General features: G+C 39.7%; 1 protein-coding gene across 2 annotated transcripts in view; it reads right to left on the bottom strand.

Moving 5' to 3' along the window:
- The window catches only part of tmem131 (transmembrane protein 131), a 157,661-nt gene that overhangs the window by 46,267 nt on the left and 97,136 nt on the right, over window positions 1-14,258 (bottom strand). For both annotated transcript variants that reach the window (XM_078402120.1, XM_078402121.1), the window contains exons 8-14: window positions 7,883-7,963; window positions 6,956-7,106; window positions 6,812-6,868; window positions 5,528-5,589; window positions 5,326-5,434; window positions 4,280-4,388; window positions 1,665-1,818 (exon numbers count right to left, since the gene is read on the bottom strand). In XM_078402120.1, the coding sequence (XP_078258246.1) occupies window positions 1,665-1,818; window positions 4,280-4,388; window positions 5,326-5,434; window positions 5,528-5,589; window positions 6,812-6,868; window positions 6,956-7,106; window positions 7,883-7,963 (723 nt within the window). The remainder of the gene's footprint in view (window positions 1-1,664; window positions 1,819-4,279; window positions 4,389-5,325; window positions 5,435-5,527; window positions 5,590-6,811; window positions 6,869-6,955; window positions 7,107-7,882; window positions 7,964-14,258) is intronic.

Here is a 14,258-nt window from a genome sequence, read left to right as displayed (position 1 = left end):
TTGGAGGGATGTGGTAATCGAGTGAGCTTCTTTAAATGCCAAATATCTTAAAAGCTAATGGAGTTGTTGTCATCCAGGTCACACTCCTAACTTTTGTTATGTAGATGATAGGAAGGAGATTTTCAGTGTTTAGATGAATGACAGAATGCCCATCCTATGACCAAGCCACGTAGCCAAAGTGTATATACAGCTTACAACAGCAACTACGCAGGAGGTTTTTACTGAGGGATTGAGTGATAATATTGCCACCAAAATCAAGGGGGATGATTCGATTTTCTTATTGGAAAAAATCATTGCCTGCATCGGTCGGTGTGCCTTAGTGTTTCTTGAGGCTGCACAGTGGTATAACAGCAGAGCTGTTGCCTTACAGCGCCAGAGACCCGGGTTCGATCCCGACTATGGGTGCTACCAGTATGTATTTTGTACGTTCTCCCTGTGACTGCGTGGACTTTCTCCGAGTGCTCCGGTTTCCTCCCACATTCCGAAGATGTACATGTTTATCGGTTAATTGGCTTTGGTAAAATTGAAAATTGTTCCTAGTGTGTAGGATAGTGTTAGTGTTCGGGGGGGATCACTGGTCGGCGCGGACTCGGTGGGTTGAAAGGGCCTGTTTCCGCGCTATATCTCTAAAGTTTCTTGCTACTTTCATACCAGTTTCTGAACATTACTGTGCAAAAGCTACCTGACACATTAAACCTTTTCAAAAATTTAACATGTGCAATCAGCAAACATTTCCAACATTATAAAGGCAGCAGCTTAAGATAGGAAGACAGATCCAGAACAAAGCCCCTAGGAGGTCCTGGAGCAACTGTCTGATTCTCGGATGTCTTGGTAACAACCCTCTTCCTTTATGCCAATTAACATTTTATTGCAGTTTGTTGATACTACATTTTTAAATATGACGGTCTTTTCTTACTCCTCGCATTCAGCTCTCAACTATACCTGGATCAAAACTCTGATTACTTCTGGGATTCATTGCTCAAAAAACAATCCAGGTAACTAACACATGCAAACATCGTACCACTGGGTGGCGCCGTACGATGGCAGCCTGGCCAACAGTCTGTCTCGTCCTTTTCTTCTTTTGTTGTTTTTAGTCTGTTGTTAAATGTATGTTTTAGTGTATATTTAGTTTTGTATTATGTGGGGTGTGGGGGAACTTTTTTTTTTCCTTTCCTCAACGGAGACGCGACGTTTTCCGTACCATATCTCCATCCGCACTGCGGCCTAACATTGAGGAGCTGGCAGTCCCCTTTGCTGAGGATCAAGTTTGGGAGCTCCAACCGCGCGGGAGCCTGCGGACTTAACATCATGGAGCTCTTGGTTAAGGATCAACTTTGGGAGCTCCAACCGCAGGAGCTATGACCGCCCCGATCTCGGGAGCTTCGATCGCCCTGACGCGGGAACTTCGATCACCCCAACTGCGGATGGTTCGACTGCTCTGACAGCAGGAGAAAAGGAGGGAAAATGAAAATACATCATTGCCTTCCATCACAGCGCGCTGTGGTGGATGTTTATGCTAATTTTTACGTTGCGTGCCTTGCTGCCTGTTTGGTATCACTGTATGGCAAATCAAATTCTTTGTATGTTTTACATACTTGGCTAATAAATGAATTACAATACAATACAAAAATACTTGACAGCATAATTAAGATAATCGTTGTTACCTTGAACATCGTCTTTGCATCCTCCGGCAAAGAAACATTGTGTATAATAATTGGAAAACTGAATGTATTTGTTAGATATATTGGCCTCTCCACTGGATCTGTGGGACTGTCCCTGATATGAAAGAGTGTTGCTGCATGATCATATCCTAAGTACCTGCAAATCACATAAAAAGCTTTTTATATAATCTCAAGGCAATATTCGTTACTTTAATTGGTTACTTTGACTTTAATGTCAGCAGTATCTTGGAAGAGATTCTTACTTTATTGGGAAAGACCCAAAATAAAAAATAAAAAATCCTATAGTTTAGCAATTAGTACTATAATAGTAGATAACAGTGCCAGATGGAAATATCTGGCAGGAGATACCTTTCAAATGCATTTTAAATACTGTAAATGCATTGAATAGTTGTGAACAGTTCTGCCTTGATTTCATAACATTAGCACCTCAATAAACTACATCCATCTTTAAAAACACACTGAACTTCAGTCCTTCACATACTGTAACACTTGCTGCACAAAGAGTTGCCTACACCCCCAGTTCAAATTTACACACACCCAGGAGAGAACAAGAGAAGATTGGACATGAGGTTAATGGAAAATTTTACTCTTTGACTCAAGGGCTCTATGACTACATTCATATTTATAAAATGTTTTTGCTATAGTAAAACCTCAAGACACATTGCAGGAAGCCAATCATACCGAAATTGACACCTGAAAGTGGAATAAAAGTATGGTTGACCAAAACCTTGTTCAGAGGTAGGTGTAAAAGTGCATCTGGAAGGTGGTGTGTTAAGTCAAAGTAAGAAAGTAAACCTGAGAGATGAAGACACAACTGGCAGTGTACGGTGAAGAACTATAAGCTGAATGAATATTTTCTTGGAAGAGAAGATGATTCAACGCCTTTAAGTGACTAAAAGATGATAAATTAACATCAAGACACTAAAGGTGGCATGTATAGCAAGGTCAGAGCCCATTCAGGTTCAAGGTAATTGTATCTCTACCTTACTCTGTTTCATCCTTCGTCCTTTCTTAATCAAGATAGCTATGTGGCCAGCTCGGACATAGGAATTAGAAAACCTCTCTGTGTGTTGTATGTCTTCATGATTTTACATTCAACAGCCAATGGAATGTTGGCCTTCATAACAAGAGTTGACTATAGGAGCAAAGAGGTCCTTCTGCAGTTGTACAGGGCCCTAGTGAGACCGCACCTGGAGTACTGTGTGCAGTTTTGGTCTGCAAATTTGAGGAAGGATATTCTTGCCATTGAGGGCGTGCAGTGTAGGTTTACTAGGTTAATTCCCGGAATGGCGGGACTGTCATATGTTGAAAGACTGGAGCGACTGGGTTTGTATACACTGGAATTTAGAAGGATGAGAGGGGATCTTATCGAAACGTATAAGATTATTAAGGGATTGGACATGTTGGAGGCGGGAAACATGTTCCCAATGTTGGGGGAGTCCAGAACCAGGGGCCACAGTTTAAGAATAAGGGGTAGGCCATTTAGAACAGAGATGAGGAAAAACTTTTTTAGTCAGAGAGTTGTGAATCTGTGGAAGGCCAATTCTCAGTGGAGGCCAATTCTCTGAATACATTCAAGAGAGAGCTAGATAGAGCTCTTAAGGATAGCGGAGTCAGGGGGTATGGGGAGAAAGCAGGAACGGGGTACTGATTGAGAATGATCAGCCATGATCACATTGAATGGCGGTGCTGGCTCGAAGGGCCGAATGGCCTACTCCTGCATCTATTGTCTACAACAGATAATCCTTCACAATTTCTGTTGCTTTCAATCACACTCCACCACCAAACACTTGTGCTGAATCCTCCCCCCCCCCCCCTTTCAACTTTCCTAAGGGACCATGACCTCCTTGATCCCCTTCACAAACCACCCCCCCTCCTCGCATCACCTTCCCTTGAAACTGTAGGGAGATGCTGGTCCTTTTTATTTCTTCCCTTCCCAGCATCCAAGGGACCTATTCAGCCTTTCTCCGAGTTTAGTGTATTCGTATGATCCTGAGCCCCCAGTTCTCTATCCCACTCACATTCTGATCACTGTATCTTTGGCCTCCTACACTACGCCAACAATGATTAACGCAACCCCAAAGAGTAGCACCTCGTCTTCGGCCTCAGGACAACTTCATTGTCGTGAATGGTCCTTTCAATTAGAAACATAGAAAATAGGTGTACGAGTAGGCTATTCGGCCCTTCGAGCCAGCATCGCCATTCAATATGATCATGGCTGATCATCCATAATCAGTACCCCGTTCCTGCTTTCTCCCCATATCCCTGATTCTGTTAGCCCCAAGAGCTATAATTGATCTCATTTTTCTCTCATCTCCAACTTCCAGTTTTTAAGCAACTGCTACCATGACAACTTTGGTCAGCAACCTTTCACCTCTCCTCTCTAGGGCTGCAGTTTAAAACCTGCTTCTCTATTCCCTTTTCCAGGTCTGATGTCTCAATAATTAGTACATCCAGTGCTTTATTTAGGATTCCCAGCATGGGCAGCATTTTTTATTTTCTCCAATTATTGGTAATTTCTGTTTGAAGTGGGAATAATCTATTTTTACTGCTCTTTTGAACAACATCAATCACAAGACTGAAAGATTCAGACTTACCCTTCTAGCACCTCTGTCTGGTATGGAATTTCAAGTTTTGAGTAAGTTTTCTCTTTCGCTTTCACAGTTATTTTCCCAGAAAATTGCAATGTTCTTTTTGCTTTTGAAGCTGAAATTAAATACAAATCAACTTTTAAATTATATTCAGACTTTTTTGTTCGCACATTTCCTGTATCCCTCAGTTTGAAGGATATAAACCACTTAATTAAATTTGTGAATTTGATTTGCTCATTTCTAAAACTTGACCCATTTGACACAAATCAACCACACTACCTTCGTAAAATTCTTCAAATTCTAATTGATGTGACTCAGTTTAATGATCCAAACCTTTAACCTCCAATTTAATTATCGTTGGAGAAAATGTGTGCGCTCGAGATTTCTCTCCAAGCAGAGAAGGAAAAATAGAAAGGGGATGGATTAGATATTTAGTAGCACGTTAAGTGTGATAGATGAGTGGGAGAACAATTCCTACTGGTGTTATGGTTAAACCAGAGTTTTGTGTGCAGCAAAGATAGATTTTGAGCATAACTTATGATTATCAGGTATACACTTCCTGAAAAAAATACAAGCAGAATGGAAGGGAGTTTTCAAAGAGGAACTATACACATACATGAAAAAGTGTCCTGGGGAATGGGCAAGGAAGTGATTTCCTTTAAAAGTGCCAACTCCAAACACAATTAGTCAAATGGTCATTTCCCATGCTGTATAATTCAGTGGACAAGAAACTGCAGATGTTGGGTTGCAAAAAAAGGAAAAGTTGTGGAGTAACTCAGCGCATCAGTCAACATCCCTTGACGATATGAACAGGTGACGTTTAGAGTCGGGACCCTTGTTCAGACTGATCGATATCCTCCAGTGATGCTGTCTGACCTGCTGAGATAGTCTCGTTCACACTCTTGACTCTGACAATATTTAAAATGAACAAGCCTTCATCTGAACATGTAAAATGTTATATAGATTACTACACAATTCAGATGATACCATGTGGCAATATGCATTTTCAACACTAGATCAGGTTTGGTTAAAATATGACTGAATTTACTTACCATCAAATATAATACTTGCGACTTTGGTATATTTTGTTTCTGATGCCTTCAGTGTAATTGGTTTAAAGTCTACCGTAACAGCTTCATTTGGTGAAGATGGTTTAATACTCTAAAAACCAAACCAATATACATTAGCCAAAAAACAAAAATATATAAATGAATGCATAATTTTAGTCTGAAGTCATGGAAAGGAAGAGCTTACTGTTATTGGTACATCTTTTGCTCCTGAATTTAATAAATGAAGGTTTAAAACTTTTGGAATATCTGCAGAGAAACAACATGATTAGGTATTTTGCTGCTCCACATGTACCAGTGGGATACTATTTTTAAAATTAACAAATAACACAATATTTCTCTTCCCAATGCAAATGGAGAGCATGCTGCATCCAATGCTCACCAGAAGACAAAACAATCTGCGAGCATTATCCATTCCCCTGATGATCTTATAAACCTAACAAAACAAAATAATAATAAGGAATAGATAGGGTAAATGCACGGAGCCTTTTACCCACGAGTAGGGGAAGGAAGACCCAGATGACGTAAGTTAAGGTGAGCGGGGAAAGATTTAAAAGGAACCCGATGGGCTACTTTTGCCACGTAGGGTGGTGGGTATATGGAACGGGCTGCCAGAGGTAGTTGAGGCAGGTATTATCACAACTTTTAAAAGACATTTGGACAGGTACATGTATCGGAAATGTTTAGAAGGATATGGGCCAAATGCAGGCTGGTGGGATGGGTAGATGGGGTAAGCTGGTCAGCAGGGCAAATTGGGCCGAAGGGCCCGATTCCATGTTGTATGACTATTTCCCTTGTACTGCCCAAACAATAAAATTAGTACGGCGGAAATTGACGTTCCCTCCCCAAACGCCCAGCATAATCCATTGAGAGGCAGAACTTTGCTGAATATACTGTGATTTCAATTTTTTTTAAACAGTGGCTGTACAGAAACAATAGACAATAGGTACAGGAGGAGGCCATTCGGCCCTTTGAGCCAGCACCGCCATTCAATGTGATCATGGCTGATCATTCTCAATCGTTACCCCGTTCCTGCCTTCTCCCCACACCCCCTGACATGGGTAGTATGTCATAAAGTACAAACAGTACATAAAGAGTGAAAAAACACACTTCAAACTAGAAAAAAACACACTTCAAACTAGAAAAAAACACTGACAATAATGTTGGAAAAATGCAAACTACAAAAGAAGAGATATTTTGGTTGGAAACTGGCCTGTCCAAGTGCAGTTTTTATGCCCCTGTGTTGATGGAATCCAATATAGTTGGTTTATTACAGGCCTTGAGAAATGTTTCCTTCACAAGTGTAAAATAATTGAAATATCAGATTGAAAAGATAAAACGCTGAAAATTTACAGCGAGTACAAGGACATATGGTGCCAGCATGCGTTTAGGGGCAGGGATACAGAGCAGATAATCAATATTTAATGTTTAAGTAGTTGATAAATTTATGTTATAACTTTTAGAAGCTCACCTTGAGATCGTAATGTACCAAAATCTAACATTTCTGTTGAGGAGTAAATTCCAGGTGCTGTAACGAGAGCAAATTGTACTTCAATCCAAAAGATTTAACATTAGAAATTGAAAGAATAGGGGAGAAAATATCTATTTGATTCACCTGTTGTGACTTCCACCTCCACAGGTAAAATAAGGAACTCTGTATTGTCTGATGCATTTGTTTTTATTCTGATAAAAGCTGTGTGATTATCTGCTTCTCTTGAAGAAAAACTGGCTCTCATCACAGCTTTTGTTTCATAAGGTGGAATCTCCTATTAAAAAAGAAAAAAAAGAAATGAAATGGTTAAGGAAAATAGGCAGATCCTGAGACATTCATGCCCATACCCATGCATTTATTTAGATCAGTACATTTTATTTAGATCAGATTTATTTAGAGCTGTTGTAGAATGCAGATGTAGTGCTGGTAAAACAGTGAGGTACATCTTAAGATAAGATAGACACAAAATGCTGGAGGAGCTCAGCAGGACAGGCAGCACCTCTGGAGAGAAGGAATGGGTGATGTTTCGGGTCGAGACCCTTCTTCAGAATGTCTCAGGGTCTCGACCCAAAACGTCACCCATTCCTTCTCTCCAGAGATGCTGCCTGTCCTGCTGAGTTCCTACAGCATTTTGTGTCTATCTTCAGTTTAAACCAGCATCTGCAGTTCCTTCCTACACATGAGGTACATCATAAAACAGATACCAATTTCAGGTCAAAACAGAAACTCCAAATGACAGCTTTTAGTGCTCCTCCACAGACTCTGCTGTATTCTGCTTTCTTGAGCATAACTATAGAGTGATATTTGATTCATATTTACAAACCACTCTCCAGATAAATCCTGTCCAGAAATATATTCTAACCTTAAAAAAATTCAAGTTGTAAATTGGAACTTGCAAAGAAAATTGACTGTAAAAAGTTAACAGCTTGCAAGTTCCTATGGCAAATGAAACAATATGGCTTTGCAGTGATGAAAGAGAGATTACATTTCTTTGACATTCACCAGTCTGTTTTAGGGGAAACGAGGAACTGCTGACCATATTAAACTCACCCATAATTTTCGAGGACCTTCTGGTTGACCGGTTGGAAGTTCTAAGTGCAGATCTCCTCCACTTGAATACATTTCAACTACCTGGTAAAATAAGAGTCAACTCTTAGCTACCAAGAATAAAACTTTGCCAAATGTTTGTTTAGATTGTTTCCATTTCAATATTGATGATGTAATGGAAATCTGGGCTGGGGCCCAAACCAAGAGAGGACTTCTTACACCATTTTAGTCTTGGAATGCAACGACTGGTTTCAATCAAATTTCAAAATTGCTCAGAAGGCTCAATATATTAAATGTACCCGTCATTAAACCTCAGTATTTTGAAATACAGGCACAAACATTTAAATTTAGAGGCATAAATAGATGCTGAAATCTTGAGTAAAAAAACTAAATGCTGGAGGAACGCAGTAAGTCAGGCAGCATCTGTGGTGGAAAAAGGACAGGGCTGATCCTTTCAGGTCCTGATCCTTCTTCTGGAATGTCCCAACCCAATCGGCTGTCATTTCCCTCCACAGATGCTGCCTGGCCTACAGATTTCCTGCAGCACTGTTTTTTTGCTAAGTATTTAAATTTAAATTGCTAGGAATAAACTGCACATACACGGGGATCTCTCTACTTGGCAGCAGAAATGGCATTCTATCCACAGGTGCCAACAATGTCAATAGTGCATTGATTAGCTGTTTAACAGTTAACCAATGGATAAATGCATTGCCAGACTCAAAATCAAATTGTAGGCATATCATGCTGTTTCCATTTTAGTACTTGTATTTTTGTGCCTCCAATCCTGAAGGCGGCAACCAGTGTTGAAACGTTTTCACAGGGAGTAGCAGCCCTCCTGTGTGTCTTGTACTTTCCAGATGAATATGGATAATAAGCTGACTACTACTGAACAAGCGGAGATACAAGAGGCTAATCCAAAAAAAAAATTCTCTTCACCATCAGGGTTTTCCTAGCTCAGGTTGATGGAGTTGTAAGTATTCATTTGGACCAGCTTTCCACTTCCTTAAGTGAATTACACTGATAGAAAATCGATACTTCGCCTTTTAAAAAAACAAATTTAGCGCAGGATTTCATTTGTCAAAGCTGCACCATGCTGACACACTATTTACCCATTGAAAAACAACACTTTCCCAAAATACTAAATGCCATCCAAAAATATTCAAGTGCAATTGCCCTAATTTACTCAACTGACCCAATCTTTTCATTTTGTGAACTTCGATTCATTCACATTGTTAATTTTTGTACGTAGAACTCAGCAATAACAGAGTTGCGATAGTTACAGGAGTCGTAAAAAAAACTCCTGTCGACAACCATCTGTGGTTGTTTGGGGAAAACTATGCTGTTTTGTGTGGGAGGTCAAGTTAAAGGGCAACTTCAGAAATTGTGTTGATCTCAGCCATTTTGAAATAAACTTTTTTTTTTTAAAGTGTTCAATCAATATCAATGAATTAACCCGACTTTGCCACTCAAACATGAAACTTTAATGTTTACAGCGCCGAAACAGGCCCTTCGGCCCACTGAGTCCGCACAGGCCCGTGATCCCCGCACATTAACATTATCCTACACACACTAGGGACAATTTACATTTATACCAAGTCAATTAACCTTCAAACCTGTTCCACTTGAGTGTGGGAGGAAAGCGAAAATCTCAGAGAAAATCCACATGGTCATGGGGTGAACGTGCAAACTCAGTACAGACACCACGCATAGTCGGGATTGAACCTGGGTCTCGGGTGCTGTAAGTGCTAGCAGGCAGCAGCACTACCGCTGTGCCACCTTGCCGCCCATGTCTTCCCATAGAAAATTCTTTTAACTTATCACTTTAATTCATGACCTACAACGTATGAATTTTGAAATAAATATATTTTAATACATGGTGGAAAATTCCAGGAAAACCAATGAGTTCAAAATGTGGCCATTAATAAAATTAGTTTCTTCCAACTCAAAATCAATCTAATGTAAAAAACAGAAATGGTGAGAGGTCTTCTGAGAGTGTGTGGGCGTACAGTTGATGCATAGACATCAACGGTTTTTCTTGATGTGCTGCTGCCTGCATATTTACAGCATTTTGTTTCCAACACTTGCATTACCTCAGCAGATAACATTGAGAGTCCGAACAAAAGAAATCAAGAAGTGGATCTGAACCTATGAGTTACTCAAAAACTGTGCATCTAGAACGTTGCCTTTACCCATCAAACGTCAGATGCAATATTGGAGAGTATAAAGGAAACATTGTGCTTACTTGTAACTGTTGACAAAATCATAATGTCAACAATTTCCAGTGAGAAATAAAATCACCTGCACCACATCTTAACAACTGAGATGAAATAAACATTCAAAAGCTTCAATGAAAATGCTCCAATTATTTCAGATAACTCATTGATAGGATTCTCCCAAAGTAAAGCCACAAAAGTCAGAATTGCATTTGCACATTTCAACAAAGAATGGAGTACACAGTGCCCTCCCTAATATTTGGGACAAAAACCTATCATTTATTTATTTATTTGCCTCTGTGCTCCACAATTTGAGATTTCAGTCAGAGAGTGGTGAAGGTGTGGAATTCTCTGCCTCAGAAGGCAGTGGAGGCCAGTTCGTTGGATGCTTTCAAGAGAGAGCTGGATAGAGCTCTTAAGGATAGCGGAGTGAGGGGGTATGGGGAGAAGGCAGGAACGGGGTACTGATTGAGAGTGATCAGCCATGATCGCATTGAATGGCGGTGCTGGCTCGAAGGGCTGAATGGCCTACTCCTGCACCTATTGTCTATTGTCTATTGTAATAGAAAAAAAAATCACATGTGGTTAAAGTGCACATTGTCAGATTTTATTATAGAGTATTTTTTATACATTTTGGTTTTACCATGTAGAAATTATTGCTGTGTTTATACATAGTTCTCCCGTTTCAGTGGCACCATAATGTTAGGGATACATGACTTCACAGGTGTTTGTAATTGCTCAGGTGTGTTTAAATGCCTCCTTAATGCAGGTATAAGAGAGCTCTCAGCACCTAGTCTTTCCTCCAGTCTTTCCATCACCTTTGGAAACTTTTATTTCTATTTATCAACATGAGGCCCAAAGTTGTGCTAATGAAAGTCAAAGAAGCCATTATGAGACTGAGAAACAAGAATAAAACAGTTTGATACATCATCAACTGTTTGGAACATCATTAAGAAGAAAGAGAGCACTGGTGAGCTTACTAATCGCAAAGGGACTGGCAGGCCAAGGAAGACCTCCACTGCTGATGACAGAAGAATTCTCTCGGGAATAAAGAAAAATGCCCAAACACCTGTCTGACAGACAGGCTACACCACAAGATGCAAACCACTTGTTAGCTGCAAAAATAGGATGGGCAGGTTACAGTTTGCCAAGAAGTACTTAAAAGAGCAACCACAGTTCTGGAAAAAGGCCTTGTGGACAGAGGAGACGAAGATTAACTTCTATCAGAGTATTGTACAAGTAATGGCTCCCACTGATTGTCACCGGAAGCTTGCGCCCTTTTCAGGATGGACAATGACAGTGATGTAACATTTGAAACATGGATGATGGACACGAAAGAAGAGTGATGGCAAGAGCAAAGTACGGAGGAGAGAAGGAACTGCCCAAGATCTAAAGCATACCACCTCATCTGTGAAACAAGGTGGTGGGAGTGTTATGGCCTGGGCATGTACGGCTGCTGACGGTACTGGCTCACTTATCTTCATTGATGATACAACTGCTGATGGTTGTAGCATAATAAATTCTGAAGTTTATAGACACATCCTATCTGCTCAAGTTCAAACAAATGCCTCAAAACTCATTGGCCAGCAGTTCATTCTACAGCAAGACAATGTTCCCAAACATACTGCTAAAGCAACAAAGGGGTTTTTCAAAGCTAAAAAATGGTCAAATCTTGAGTGGCCAAGTCAATCACCTGATTCAAACCCAATTGAGCATGCCTTTTATATGCTGAAGAGAAAACTGAAGGGGACTAGCCCCCAAAACAAGCATAAGCTAAAGATGGCTGCAATACAGGCCTGGCAGATCATCACCAGAGATGACACCCAGCAACTGGTGATGTCCATGAATCGCAGACTTCAAGCAGTCATTGCATGCAAAGGATACGCAACAAAATACCAAACATGACTACTTTCATTTACATGACATTGCTGTGTCCCAAACATTATGGCGCTCTGAAATGGGGAGGACTATGTATAAACACTGCTGTAATTTCTATATGGTGAAACCAAAATGTATAAAAATGGCCTTTATTAAAATGTGACAATGTGCACTTTAACCACTTGTAGTTTTTTTTCTATTACAAATCTCAAATTGCGGAGTACAGAGGCAAATAAATAAACGCGTCTATGTCCCAAACATTATGGAGGGCACTGTAATTCATTCTAAACATAGCAATTTCTGTCAATATTCCTAACCGTGTTCTTGAATAATATTTACTTTGTTTTCTATATTTTAGCAAACAAGTAATGAAACTCTCCAGTACATGAAACTTATTTTCTTTGAGGTTCTCGCTGCATTTTATGTCTTTGAAATTCAAGTTTTAGGCTTTTCAAACATTTTCACAATCCACCAGGGTGCCATTTCCACCAGGGTGCAGTGAAATTTCTTGTTCACAAGGTTCAGAGTAAATGGTGTACATACTGTAATGATGAATGTAACAACAATCAGAGAGCAGAATGGTGCAAAATCCAAGTATTGCAGAAGAATATTAAAGTACAACAATAGAATAACCAAATGGGGTAGAGTTAAGAATACATTGTAGCACCTCAGCCCATGAGATGTGAAAGAGGTGATTGGTTTGGGAGTTGGATAGCAGCCACGCTGAAGACTGCACATCTGAGCTTTCAAGCTCCTGTATCTTCTCCCAAAAGGTAGGAGGAAAGGAATGGCCCGAGTCACAAGCATCCTCGACAATACTTCCAGCCTTCCTGATGCAAGACACCATGAAGATGGACTGGATGGAGGCTGAGCAGATTTGACTTGTAAATTCGAAAACCCCAAGGTCCTCCAGCTATTGTGAATAGTTATATATTTTCATTCAGTAATGAAATATTTTCAATGCTTAATTTTGTTATTAGCACACTTCTTGGCCTGTGAGCCCAAATTTATTTTCTAAATTTTAAAACTCAGTTCCAATCATCAGAGTGGATTTCATACTAACCTTTCTGGAAAGGTTAGTTGGTTACCTGTCTTCATGGCTGGGAGTTTTAAGTGCTAAGGAATTGTCTCAAATTTGCCAGCCAATAGTTATATTTGATGTCACCTCAAAACAGTTATGCTGTTTTTGTTTTTCACCAAATCAATACAAAACAAAAATCCTATGTACAAGTGACTAGAAAAATAAATATTGATTTTCTTTTGAGAGGGGTAGGGAGGGAGTGAGGGGGCATTGCAGAAAGGTGTATGAATGGCATTAGCTTAGGATAAAAATAATCAGAGTCATAGCAAACTTTTGGCATGTAAAACGTTGATGCATTACAACTGCTCAAAGTCATCCACATCTTTAAAAAAATGCCCACCAGGTCTATACTAACCAGGGTGCACCCAGTTATACTAATCCCACGTAACTTTCACTTTATTTTTTCCTCCCTTCAGCTCCAGCCAGATTCTAACAATTGCTCATATATTAAGGGCAGCTATCAATGGTTAATTAACTTACCAAACCAAATCTTTAGAATTTGGGCAAACCCCAGAGCACCCAAAAGAAACCTACACAGTCACTGGGAGAATGTGCAAATTCTGCACCAGAGTTCAGGATTAAACCTGGGTCATTGGAGCTCTGATGTAGCAGCTTTACTAGCTGCACCACTGCATCCCTTTCATTGCTATTCAGTCAGATCATTTAGCTAATCATTGCAATTAAATTACTTTTTTTTTAAATTACAAAGTTTATATTTGCAATTTTACACAACTGCAAACTCAACTATTTACAACTTCAAACAGCAAGATTTTTTAAAATACCAAGACATTTCTTTCAATGTCTGAACAAATGCCACTTTTGAATTGTATAAATTTTTAGTTTTTTTATGGATTAAAAAATGAAATGAAATAAAGGATTGTTTTAGGTGACAAGAGTGGCTGTTTTAATTCAACATTTAAATTAGATCCTTTCTAGATCATTCTCCCATAAAGTCACTGCAATAAAAATCGTAAGTTTGCGTGAAAGTTTTTGATAAGATTTTGTTTTAAATTAAGGAGACATCACTCCTGCTGCAGAGACAGTTCAGTCCATATTGTTTTTTCCCTCTTGAGAATCTAATAATGTCTAGTCTTCTAGAGTGGTTACTTCAAGACTTCAGATCAGGATAATAATACTAGTATTATGTCTGAAGAAGGGTCTTGACCCGAAACGTCACCCATTCCTTCTCTCCCGAGATGCTGCCTGA

This window comes from Rhinoraja longicauda, chromosome 7 (genome assembly GCF_053455715.1).
Source record: "Rhinoraja longicauda isolate Sanriku21f chromosome 7, sRhiLon1.1, whole genome shotgun sequence".
NCBI classification, from domain to species: domain Eukaryota; kingdom Metazoa; phylum Chordata; class Chondrichthyes; order Rajiformes; family Arhynchobatidae; genus Rhinoraja; species Rhinoraja longicauda.
Note: the sequence above shows the minus strand (reverse complement) of the source record. Positions and strands in the feature narration are given on the sequence as shown.